We start from the raw sequence: 12,848 nt of genomic DNA, 5'->3' as shown, positions 1-12,848 counted from the left end.
CCGTTGCGCTAATCATTGTAGGGTAAGACGGTATAATATGCCCCCCCTAAGGCAACTCAGCGATAACTTTTTACTTTTCAACGCAATTTATGCAAACTTTGTGTTATTTGGTAGTCCAGAAAGTCGCAAATGCATTGCCCGTAAGTAGTCATATATAAATATTACAGATAACACGTAATAAAACTTTTTTGAAAACTCGTAAAAAATGGATTTCAAAAAGTGCCTGTGCAGTACGCCCCACCTTAACCAAAGACGTTTCATAGCCCTTCATTAGTATTTTATCAATCACATAATAAAAAGGTTACAAATTCTTATGTGCTTGACAGTAAAAAACCAACATAAGTTCATTTAAGCAGGTTGGAATTACATTTCAATATTGTCCATACAGTTTGGAAGCAACTGATGCAAGCTCGCCGCGCTTGTGTCCAATTGGTAAGGGCATATTGTCCTGCCTACACTGGGGCGTTTTGACCAGTGAAACATGTTTTTGGAAAACGTTACATTTTTGAAGATGGAAGCAATTTTATATTATATTAACCACTGAGAAAAGTTATTTTGTTGCCCAACTAAGTGTTCCAGTGCAAGTTTTGCGGACAGTATGCTAGCGTCGCGCCAGAATGTTGAGCAAACAAATATTAAAAGTTACATCAAAACTGTGACTTTTTGTATTTTGCAAATATTTTCATTATGTAATTCAAAAATACTGCCATATTCACATCGGATGATGGTTTTACAAATATTTATAGGTACCAACTGAATTTGACCATTTGTTAGTTATAGTTTTCTAGAAATCAAAGGGGGGCGTTTTGGCTAGGTGGGGCGCATTATACCGTCTTACCCTATTTACTATCGCTAATCATTGTACTATCGCACGATCGAATATTTGTAACATATGCATTTTTTCCTTTCTCGTACAACAAAGTTGTACCGAAAGGCTGTATGATTGCTAAAAAAACTTGATAGAAGGCCCGGAGCTCGACAAACTGACGTGACGTCTGTTTTTTTGTGTATGTGTGTGTGTATGTGTACAAATTTTGTAGGCACACTTTTTAGAACTTAGAATTATCCGATTTACTCGCAACAAGTTGCATTCGACGGGGAATTGTTTGCTATTGGAAATGGGCCCAATCATTGCTTTTCGGAATTATTGAAAAATCATTCACTGCCAAAAATATCTATATAAGATATATGTGTCGCCGTTATAGATTTTTGCAATAGCTCCACCCTAATATAATCGATATAGAACCACACATAAATTAAATAATTGCTAATTCGAGACCACACATAAAGTTTATTTGGATATATGTTTTATTAGTAGTTCGCGTGGACAATGGTTATGTGTGCGCTGATATACATCATAAGCTAAATCTATGGATTTTTGCCAATAAATATGTGTGGATTTTTGGTAGTGTTGTTTTTCCCCAAAGGTCCCCCTTGAAAATTCAAAGAACATTTTTTTTTGAATGGTGGCAAGGCAAAAATATTAAAAATGATCAAAAAAATGTGATCTATTCCCCCAAAGAGCTTTTTTGACCTTTCTAATGTGATTTTTTCAATATATTTTATAATGCACGAGAAAGGCATCATCACTGCTAGGTGGATTAATCTGGGTTTTGTACTTTGCAAATATTTTCATTATGTAATACAAAAATACTACCACATTCACATAGTATGATGGTTTTACAAATATTTATTAGTACCAACTGATTTTGATCCTTAGTTAGTTATAGTTTTCTAGAAATCAAAGGGGGCGTTTTGGCCAGGTGGGGCGCACTATACCATCTTACCCTGAGAGAGAGAAGCCAGCTCACTGACAGATCGTTTATTTACTATGTCTTCTTCTTCTTTATTTGTTTCGAAAACGTGGAAACTCAACAAATCAAAGTAACATTTCATAACGTCGGAAGCAACATTTTTCACTCCAATAAAAACTTGTTCGAATTAGCTAATTTTAATGGTTATGAACTTCCCAACGTGGAACAAACCCGATTTCTCATAATACGGGATCATTCACTTGGATAATTACTGGTTCAATTCACTGTAGCAGATGTAAGAAAAGTATCGAACATAAATTGCCAAATAAATAATTCTGGTTACGACCATTTGAAGTTGCATCGCAGTGTTTACTTTTGCGGTTCGCAGTGACTGGATCGCGGTGACATTAGGATGAACGTAAATAAAGCGAGCTGTCTTCTCTCTCTCAGATCTTACCCTACTAACTCTTCATGAACTGGTAAACAATGGTAGTTTGTGTGGGGTTTGAGTAAGTCACCATCAGCGTGCAATTTTGCATACCTCAGCGTGCCGATCAGTGCGCAGCAAGCCATGACTCGGCCTCTTCTGGTCAGACCTCCGTGGTGCACACACACATGCACCTGCACATGCACATGCACCCACCGAAAGCTACTGTCATAACCAGAGGAGCGACACCCATTTTTTTTTACTATGGATTTTGACAGGTTTGCCTGTTCGTTCTTTTTTGGGTGATAAATTTATCCCCCAGTGTCAAATTACCCCAATACTGATTTATTTTGTAATAGTATGTGCGTGAATTTTGAATGTTTACGTTTTTACAGGAGAATATGATGAAAAACGCCCGTACCACTCAATAATGCAACATGATATTGCCGATTTCACCAATTTGAAGAGTTATGTGTAGATTGTGATTTGCCCGCTTCTTTTTCTCACACTCACTCTCATTTCGGGCTGGTCGATTTTTGTTACTGAAATTTACCCAATTATAACCCATTACTCGTTAGTCACATGTAAGCGTGTACACTTAATCGATTCCCGCCATGGTTTGACGTCTATTTGTTTTCAGATTGAGCACTCACACACAAATATTATACACGGAAAATCAAATTTTTTTGTGTGTATTGAGTGTGAGAAAAAGATGACTGTGAGAAAAAAAATCTCGCAAAACTCTTATGAAGTGCAAAAAGCGCAATACAATTATGAGAAAATAGAGAAAAATTTAACGAATTATCAATTAAAACAATAATACACTCGATTCCATGCTTCAAACTTAAGAATGTTCAACTTATTTGCTCAATTATTTAAAATGCTAGTTGCACAAGGTACTGTCTATGCCTTTGTTCGTTTTATATCATTTTCACCCTCGCAATTGTTTATGTTGCATTCGCTGTGTACTCGTATTGGTGATTCAGAAAACATGTGACAAAGATGGCGTAGCTTGTCATCCCCGTGGTCATAACAGTTCGCTCCGGCCATTTGGGGCCACACAGTTCGAGCAACACACGAAAATTCTTGATACTGAACAACTTCTCCAGATTGAAATGATCTTGTAGATAGAGCCAAATCCCGGGTTTGTAGCTTTAGTGGTGATATTCTAGAAGAAAGGCAAGGTTGTGGCTAGGGCTCCGATGCATGGCCAAAAACAGTATCACTGTTCTGTTTTCTCAAGAATGGATTGATTTCATATTGATAAGGGGCGCGCCTTCAATGGGATTGCTCTCTGTAAAGGGTCTAAATAGCGGGACCGTGTCATGTACTCTTGGGAAAACAAAACTGTATCGGAACCGATACTTCATTGCTTCTCAATAGTAATGGAGTAATTCGACAAGCACTTAAACAATAAGGGTACGGGACATGCTACAATAGATTAGATCTAATAACTGGTCGCAGTGGCACACCCGAACATTAAAAAAATTCGTTAATAAACTTTAGTGACCGATCCTCGGACAGCGGCCATCTTGGATACTGCACCAACCTTATGCATAATCTGCATAAATGAACAAAATTGATTTTCAGTAGGACTTTATCATGCATATATCAAGCTCTTCAGTCGATATTTTGGTACTGCAAACTTAACGTTTCGACGATAAACGCGAGTTAATGTACGAAAATGTGATTAGTGAAGGCATAAATTCATGTTCTGCCAGGGGTTGCTCTTTTTCCAATTCTAAACCCTATTTAGAATGTTTGCAGCATGATTATTTACGATATATATGACTGTGGAATCCAAAAAAAAGTGATTAAAACAGCACGAGGCACCACCAGTGCGCGGGATCTCGAAAATCCTAATTAACTATCGAAACAAATTAAAATGGTGTACAAAACGGAACTGAGTAATGCTCTGATGAATAATTAACTATTTTGTGTTAATAAAAACTTGATGTACTTCAATAAATCTAAGATTTACGATAAAAACTAATTTTTGTTCAAGTGTACCTATTAATGTGGGACACCCCTTTTTCACATATTTGTTTTTAAATAAATTAACAAATGGAGCAAGCTAGCCTGTTGCAGGTTTGTTCCGCGAGTCATGTAATAATCATGGAGAAGGACTTTTCTTTTAGTTCAGTATCCCTACTATGGTGAGCTTTGAAAATAGTCACCAGTAGGGACTGAAGAGACACAGTTAGTTGCTGGTCGATAATTGACTTCATGTATTCTCGATCACGTCTTAAATAGCTTACACAATCTACATGCTGTATTTGGTAGAAAAGAGACAACTGGAGTGACACTTGTAAAAGTGCTCATCTTACAATGTTGGTGCCCGGTGGTCTTACCCGTAATGTGTTGGGCTAGACCCTACGTTAGAACGAAAGAGGTAAGAAAGAGAATTCTATAACTGTGGCTCGGGCGCCGCATATGGTTGCAATTTCATAGCTTGCATTTTGCAGTGCATTGATCGAAATAAGTAATTTGAGTATATGATTTATTGACTTGAAGCATGCTACGTATCAGTGGTTCTCAAGTACCATGACATCACCCCTCTTTGGATGAATAATGTAATGCAAATGGAATTATTCAGTTGTCTTCTCCAATCGTCTCTGAGTTAATTATAAAATTATCATATTTATAGCTAAATATCGAATTTCTCACGTCTAACACTGGATTAGACTTTTTACCTATCTCTTTTTTCACTTATTTTTTTCGTTTATTATTTTTTTAGAGATTAGGCTCGGATTCACAACTTAACACTAAATTTCACTTTTTCAATTTGATTTTACAAAAAAAAATACGTATCATGCCAAAGAGTTTTTCTTTAAGAACAATGCTATAATAATATTTAATAATTTAAAAGTTTAGGCATTCTTTTTATTTATTTGAAATCAAGTAATTATTATTGTTTAACCTTGACGATATGGAAGTGTTACATTTTTATTATCCTATTTTTATGTACTAGTTGTGCTTCTCTTGTAAGTGTGTTTTCAATTGTTACATTTGGATGATTTTCGCTGATGATTTCGAATGGTCCTGAATACACTTTGTCTAATTTCCTTCTATTTTCGTGTTTTAACCAAACTTTATCTCCTATTGAAATATCTATTGGCCTAGATACCTTTGACTGTGAATCAATTCTATTGTGTTTATATTTCTCAGATAGTTCTCTTGCTTTTCTGTTAATCATTTGTAATTTAAATTTCAATTCTTTTACATATGATTCGTGGTTATAAATTGGATCTATACTGATTGTTTCTGAAAATTCTGAGGGTATTTTCGCTTGTTTATCAAAAATCAATTCGAAAGGTGTAAATGAATGTGGCGTAGTGTTATAGGTAAATGTATAGAAAATCAACCAATTGTCCCAATCGTCATGTTGATCATTAATGAAATGTCTTAAATATTCATTAAGACAACGATGATTTCTCTCAAGACTTCCCATAGTCTGTGGATGGTAAGCTGTTGAAAATTTGTGTTCTATTTTCAATAATTCACACATGTTTTGAATATTTCATTCTTATATTCAGTTCCCAAATCAGATTTGATTTGCTTTGGACATCCGTATTTAAGAATGCAATGTTCTACCAAGGCTTTTGCCAATGTCTTTGCCTGTTTATCTGGAATTGGTACGGCAATAATGTATTTAGACAGATCACACTGTATGGTTAATGCATATCTGTTTCCTAAGTTCGACTTTGTTAATGGACCGATTGTATCGATAGCAATTATATCGAAACATTTGGTCGGAGTTGTCGTTTTAATAAATGTTTCATTGGTTTTGACACGATGTTTATTCTGAATGCACATTTTGCATTGTTTTATATATTTCGCAATAGTTTGCTTCATATTGACCCAATAGTATTTAGACCTAAGTCTATTTAATAATCTGCTCACACCGATATGACCACCCGTAGGAGTATCATGGTTTTCAGAGATTAGTTTTTGAATTGTTTCTTCGTCATTGATAATTTGTGCCGGCACATATAGTATAATTATGACTTCTTTCAATATTGTATTGCATGCTATTTACCTCTTGTGGTATCAAATTAAATATTTTATCATTGTGCTTCATTGCAACTGTTTTTATTTTTATTTTCTTGGCCATATTCTCAATTGTCTGCAGACATGTTTTCAAATCATTCTCACCGTTTCTGTAAAGTAATTTCACTTGTGCAATTACTCTTTTCAGGTTTTTCGTCATAAATTTGATAGTTACATATTCGTCATCTACTTCAAACATTACCTTAGGAAGTTTGAATGCATCTAAGTTATTAACTGAATCATAAGCTTTGAGGTGATCAGTCTCAGTCGCTAATAGATCCGTAGTCATATTGATATTTTGTTGATTTATTAGTTCGTGTTTGAACTGGTAGGCAAGAAAAAGTTTTGAGTTCATCTGAGTCGACAGTAATGCGTGAAAGAGCATCAGCGCTAACATTTTCTTTGCCTTTCACATACTCTAAGTCGAATGTGTACTCTTCTAAATCAAGTCTCATTCGGGTAAGCTTTGATGAAGGATTTTTCATCGAAAATAGATACACGAGTGGACGGTGATCAGTTTTCACTGTAAACCGTCTACCGTATATATATGGTCTAAAATAAGTAATCGCTGCTAATTCTTGTTCGATAGTCGATTTATTTTTCTCTCCTTTCGTAAAACTTTTACTAGCATAAGCTATGTTTGTGTAAGAGCTGCACCGCAAGGAATTTTGGATGCATCTGTATACAGTACAAATTGTTTCCTAAAATCTGGAAATTTAAGTATTACTGGGGATAGAAGTTTTTGTTTCAGTTGTTCGAATGCTTTTCTACATTCCTTGGTCCATTAAAATTTAATATTTATCTTTAAAAGCGCATTCAAAAGTGCTGCGATGTCTGAGAAGTAAGGTATGAATCTGCGATAATAATTTGCAAATGCGACGAATCTTCTAACTTCGTCCGCGTTTTGTGGTTCTGGGAAATTCGATATTGTTGAATATTTAGACTTGTCAGGCTGAATTCATTGGCTTGGGATGTGATGTCCCAAATATGTTACATCAGGACAGAAAAATTTGCATTTGCCTGGGTTTAGTTTGAGATTGTATTTTCGAAGTGATTGAAAAACTGTTTCCAAATTTGATAAATGATGATTTATCGAACATCCTATGACGATAATATCGTCAATGTAAAGAAAAGCGCATTCCGGAGGGAGACCGCTAAGTGCTATAGTCATCATCCTCTGGAAGCTATTTGGTGATATATTGAGACCAAATGGTAACCTACAGAACTCATAATGACCAGATGTCGTCGAAAACGCTGTATATTGTTTTGAATCATCTTCCAGTTCAATTTGATGGAATCCTGACGCCAAATCGAGCGTAGTGAAATACTTAGCTCTACCCAGCTGATCAAGTATTCCATCTATTCTTGGAAGTGGAAATTTATCGGCAATTATTTTCTTGTTCAGTTGTCTAAAATCGACAACTAAACGCCATTTTTTATCATTATTTGACTTCTTTGGGACCAAAAGAAGTGGAGAATTGTATGGTGGTGTAGAATGTTGAAGCATTCCATCATCCAATAATTTATTGACTTGTCTGTTTATTTCTTCTTTGTGTATCTCGGGACTCCTGTAGTTTTTTATGTAGACTGGACTGTAGTCATTGAGATTAATTTTTTGTTTATAAAAGTTATTATGGGTTAAAATATCTGTTTGCAATGCGAAGATGTCGTTATATTTTGCATATAATGTTAACAATTTTTCCTTAGCAACATCATCAACGTTGACATTGTCTAATTTCAATTCCTCGAATAAATTTCCAATTCTCATATCCTGAGATTGTTTATTAAATGAATAAATGTCATAATCTTGTAGCGGAGTTACATTATTTGGTATCGTGTTTGGAATCCATGTGTTATAGTCAATAACACCTTTGAAATTAACAAGAAAATCACGACCCAAAATTCCATCTGTTGGTAAAGGTATGTCGGTTGACACCAGTTGAAATTTTTGTCGTAGTTTGGATCCACTTGGTAGTTCTATGTATGTAGATATGGAGCCTAAAGTTTCAATAGAATTAGAATTGATCCCGGTAATGTTACATCTGTCATTCACATTTACTAGCTCGGAGGAGTTAATGTTCCCATATTTGATTAATGATATTTCTGCTCCCGAATCAATTAAAAATGTTCTACATTTTTCAGATGCTTCTAGATGTAGAGTTACAAAATTGCTATACGCTGTATGAACAGTAAATACGTTGCTTAAGCTCTGGGCACTAGTTGTGTTAGAGCAACTTGGTTGGATTGCTGTTGATGTTGTTGGGGCTGAAATGGTTGACGAAACCCCAATGAAGTTTGTTGGTTTGTAAGCGTCACTTGTCCAGCAGGGTGCTGCTGATCTTGCAAATTTGATGTATTATAATAAATTCTTGGTGTGTTATTATTAAAGTGACCTCTGTTATTTCCTCGCGTTGATTGTTGGTGAAAATTTCGTTGGTATCTGTGACCTCTGAAATTCCCACGGCCTCTAGAGTATGCTTGACCTCTGGAATATCCTTGGAAATTCATATGGCTATTGAAATTTCCTCGACTGTTTCCCCTAAACTGACTGTTTGTGTACCTAGGGTACCTATTATTCCCTGAATTGTTTGTACGGACTTGGAAAACTTTGCATGATGCTGATGGTTCATTTTCTGTTATTTTCTCAATAGCAGACGACAAAGAAGTGAATTGTCCTGCTTTCAACAATATTTTAGTTTCTTCGTTCCGTATACCCGAAAAAAGGGCTTTTACTCCGGCTTTAACAGCCATTCTAGAAGCAGTGTCTACTGGAACGTGCTCATTTATGTAAGCTCGTTCGAGTTCTAATGTAAGTTTTTCAATTTCTTGGGTGAACTTGGTAACTTCACCACTTTGTTTTGTAGCATTCAATTTTGCCTCAACAGTTTCTGGTGCGATAGTTCCTTTGCATTTTTCATTTAATTTTTGAATAATTTCATCGACGGCCTGTGGGTTATCTCCAACAGCCGGTCTTGCTTTTCCCTCTAATCTCGATAGTATTGTGTTAAACGCGGTTTGCTTATTACCATCTGTAATTAACGGTTTGTAGGCATTCAAAGCTGCTACTATACTTTCCAGTTTTTCCCCATTGCCATCATAAGTAGGGATAAGGGAGGTAATAATTTTAATAATTTCTATTACACTAGCCATTTTAGAACTTGAACTTTGAAATTGTCTGTTTAATCGTATGCAAAATATTATTGACTGTACAATATTTTTAAGCGTTGGACCCCTTTTAGAATTATGTAATTTCAAATCTATCACGTGAAGTATTTCTAGCGATATGTTTCTACTTGTTTTAACATAATAATTAAATTTAGAAGGATTAATTTTAGTTTCGAATTTCAATAAAAATTCAGTGATAATTTTATATAGGTCGCGCACAATTTTTTGTTTGATTATAAGTGTTTTATGTAGGTATCTACGGTATGGATTTTTAGAAAAATTGGTTTTAATTTTTATCAGGCTTTCATATGTTTATCTAATTCATTTTGTACTTTCCATATATTAAGAGAACATTTAGTCGCTTGACTCACCAGATGAAGATAAAACTGTTGCCATTGTGTTGTTTTAAAATCGCATCATACGGCAGCTTCCGTCATCTTCGTGGAGTGGATACAGTCGATGTGGCTGCTGGTGTCTCAGACTCCGCTTCATCAGACTCACTGTGTAATAACTTCGTTGAGATTGGCAAGTGATTTGGCCGAAAGTTTGTTAGCTCTTTTCCTCTCACGTTTCACTAGCAACTTATACATTGTCAGGAGTAGTTGCACTGCCACTAAACCGATGATTATATTAAGTTTAACATCGTAGCTTAAGTGCAGTTCGGTATGCACTTCTTGATTATTTATAACTAGTTTATTTGTGGACGCAGTAGCGCCCGTGGCAAGTGTTTTTTTTAATATAAACGGTTCATTAATCATGCATTGAAAAAAAAAACAAAATTTTCAACGTGTGTTGCCTGTGGTTTTTTTCATCAAATGCTGTGCCTGGTTGTCTAAGGTTGTCACTGGTTTTGTTTTCTGCATCTGATAGTAATGGCCCGTTTACATATGAGCTAGTTCTAGCTGACAATGCACTATCCGACAATACTAACGCGATATTAGCACAATGTAAACAGGAATTGTCCTCGCTAATAAGCGTTTACACTATGCTAATTTCGTGCTAGTATTGTCGGATAGTGCATTGTCCGCTAGAACTAGCTCATATGTAAACGGGCCATTAAAAAGAATTGAAGTGCGAATTTTTTTTTTGTGAGAATTTCCCCGCGTGCTGCGTCTGGTTGGCTAGTCACCGGACAGACAAACAGGACTATTATATATAGTATTGTTAAATCATGATCACCATGATTATTCACTTTCGGTGATGACTTTTCGTTCGCCATTTTAACTGCACCTCCTCAATTGTTTCACTTTTGCAACACGAAATTCAGTATGCCATACCGAATATTTGTCCACCTAGTCCCTTTTCATGGGCTTCCACGTGTGTCATTATGCCCTGACTGTTTGTCACTAATAATCTCCCTGTTATCGTGGGCATAAAATTTAGCACATGCGTATGTAATTCTCTGTTTCTCACTGTTGATGCTTTGACAATTGGTTCGAATTTGTTTGCTTCTTTTGATGGTTTCACCGTCACATTTAGTTTGTTACGGTTCACTATTTGCACTAAACGTTCTTTTTCTAGTAGGTCGATTAACCTAGTTATATTGCGTTTCGCTTGAAAACTGATTGTTCGCTTGTTAGCGATCGATTCGTCTAAATCAAATAATATTTTATGCATTGATAGCAATGCCATTTTTCAGGAACACACTATGAATGTTCTTCATTTTTCAGTTTACACTAATCACTGCGCGAGTTTACTTCACCGTTGACGATTTAAAAAAAACGCGTAACTTGACTTTACCTGAACGGTTCGCCATGTTGCAGGTTTGTTCTGCGAGTCATGAAATAATCATGGAGAAGGACTTTTCTTTTAGTTCAGTATCCCTACTATGGTGAGCTATGAAAATAGTCACCAGTAGGGACTGAAGAGACACATTTAGTTGCTGGTCCATAATTGACTTCATGTATTCTCGATCACGTCTTAAATAGCTTACACAATCTACATGCTGTATTTGGTAGAAAAGAGACAACTGGAGTGACACTTGTAAAAAGTGCTCATCTTACAATTTTGGTGCCCGGTGGTCTTACCCGTAATGTGTTGGGCTAGACCCTACGTTAGAACGAAAGAGGTAAGAAAGAGAATTCTATAACTGTGGCTCGGGCGCCGCATATGGTTGCAATTTCATAGCTTGCATTTTGGAGTGCATTGATCGAAATAAGTAATTTGAGTATATGATTTATTGACTTGAAGCATGCTACGTATCAGTGGTTCTCAAGTACCATGACAAGCCAAACTTTGCAGATCATTGTTAATTTAACCCCTGAAATTACACCAAAAATGCACTATGGTGCACTATGGTCCAGGGTACAGATTTACGTGGAAAGATGCATTTTACGCCAAAACTATATTTTTTTAGAAAAAACTGTTGTTCTACAAAATTGTTCGAAATAGTAAGGCCTTCATTATGGTGCTACCAAAAAATAGGGTGGACCACCATATAAAAAATTAGAAAATATTTTTTTTATTTCTCGGGAAATTGACATGTTATGTTTTACAAAGTTGTAGCGCAGCTTATTCCAAACAATGTCGAAGACGCCAAGTTCGTAATTTCATTACTCTTGGAGATATATTACTATATAAGCCAACAAGTTTTGGCCATGTCCAACATATAAGCATACAGGCATATGGAGACGCATGGTGTATTGTTACATCAACTCCTTGGAACCAAACTTGTTGTGCAATAACTGCCGTCGGACGCATAAATGTCACATGTTACAAACGAGAAAAATAAGAAATACGCGTTTGAAGTTTCAAAATGGATTCATCTTATTATCGCAAAATTTTGGTTTTTTATTGACTTTAACGCAATAAACTATAAAAGAATATTCATATTCGTTGGGCCGGACTGGAACATTGCCAAAAACAACTATTTTTTCCACGTTTTTTCTATCAAAAAAAAAATAAAAGGTTAAAAGCCGTAAACTAATTACGTTAGCATCTTTTCTGGGTTTTTCAGAAGTGTATGTGTAAGTGGAACATCAAACGGAAGCGCAGCTTTTTATTAAAGAGATATTCGAGCCGCCTTTGCAACTGCCTATGATCACATATTTGTAACAATCGCCAAAAGGAGTCATGGGAGAAATGGAAGGATAAAGTTTGTGATACGCATGAGTATCAAAACTATACCGGCGACAACATTATCAAATGTTACTGTTATTCGGTCACTTTGCTCAATATTACAAAACAACTTGGTAGTTTTTTGACGTAGGACTTACGTCTCTCTTTACTATACCGGGTGTAATTTCAAAATATTCAAATCGACCGCGTTACGCTGTGTTGAAAGATTTTAAACGTTAATAGCGTTCGTCTCAGTGACGAATTTCTGCGGTAAGCCCCTCAATCGACAGATTTCAAGTATGCCTTCCATGTCCATGCTTGATGAAACTATTTTCAATGAAAAACATTGAGATCAAGGGAACCTATAAATATGGGTACCGTATTTTTTTATTTAT

General features: G+C 35.7%; 2 protein-coding genes across 9 annotated transcripts in view; one reads left to right on the top strand and one right to left on the bottom strand.

Moving 5' to 3' along the window:
• Positions 1 to 12,848, top strand: part of LOC134225992 (unconventional myosin-XVIIIa) — a 543,965-nt gene that overhangs the window by 400,803 nt on the left and 130,314 nt on the right. The window lies entirely within an intron of this gene.
• LOC134225994 (uncharacterized) lies at positions 4,822 to 11,247 on the bottom strand. Of its 5 annotated transcripts, none has more exons than XM_062706493.1 (2): positions 11,137 to 11,247; positions 4,822 to 10,259 (listed from the first exon to the last, which is right to left on the bottom strand). In XM_062706493.1, the coding sequence occupies exon 2, from the start codon at positions 9,379 to 9,381 to the stop codon at positions 8,434 to 8,436; it is 948 nt and encodes a 315-aa protein (XP_062562477.1). In that variant the 5' UTR covers positions 9,382 to 10,259; positions 11,137 to 11,247; the 3' UTR covers positions 4,822 to 8,433. The 5 variants fall into 5 exon arrangements, with proteins under 5 accessions (XP_062562477.1, XP_062562481.1, XP_062562480.1 ...); XM_062706497.1 differs by having other exon boundaries at positions 4,822 to 10,009; positions 11,137 to 11,242; XM_062706496.1 differs by having other exon boundaries at positions 4,822 to 10,228; positions 11,137 to 11,240.

This window comes from Armigeres subalbatus, chromosome 3 (assembly GCF_024139115.2).
Source record: "Armigeres subalbatus isolate Guangzhou_Male chromosome 3, GZ_Asu_2, whole genome shotgun sequence".
NCBI classification, from domain to species: domain Eukaryota; kingdom Metazoa; phylum Arthropoda; class Insecta; order Diptera; family Culicidae; genus Armigeres; species Armigeres subalbatus.
The sequence above is the reverse complement of the archived record's forward strand: the minus strand, read 5'-3'. Positions and strand labels throughout refer to the sequence as shown.

Coding starts and splice junctions, on each gene's coding strand:
- LOC134225994 (XM_062706493.1), bottom strand. CDS start 9,381: ATGGCTAGTGTAATAGAAATTATTAAAATTATTACCTCCCTTATCCCT.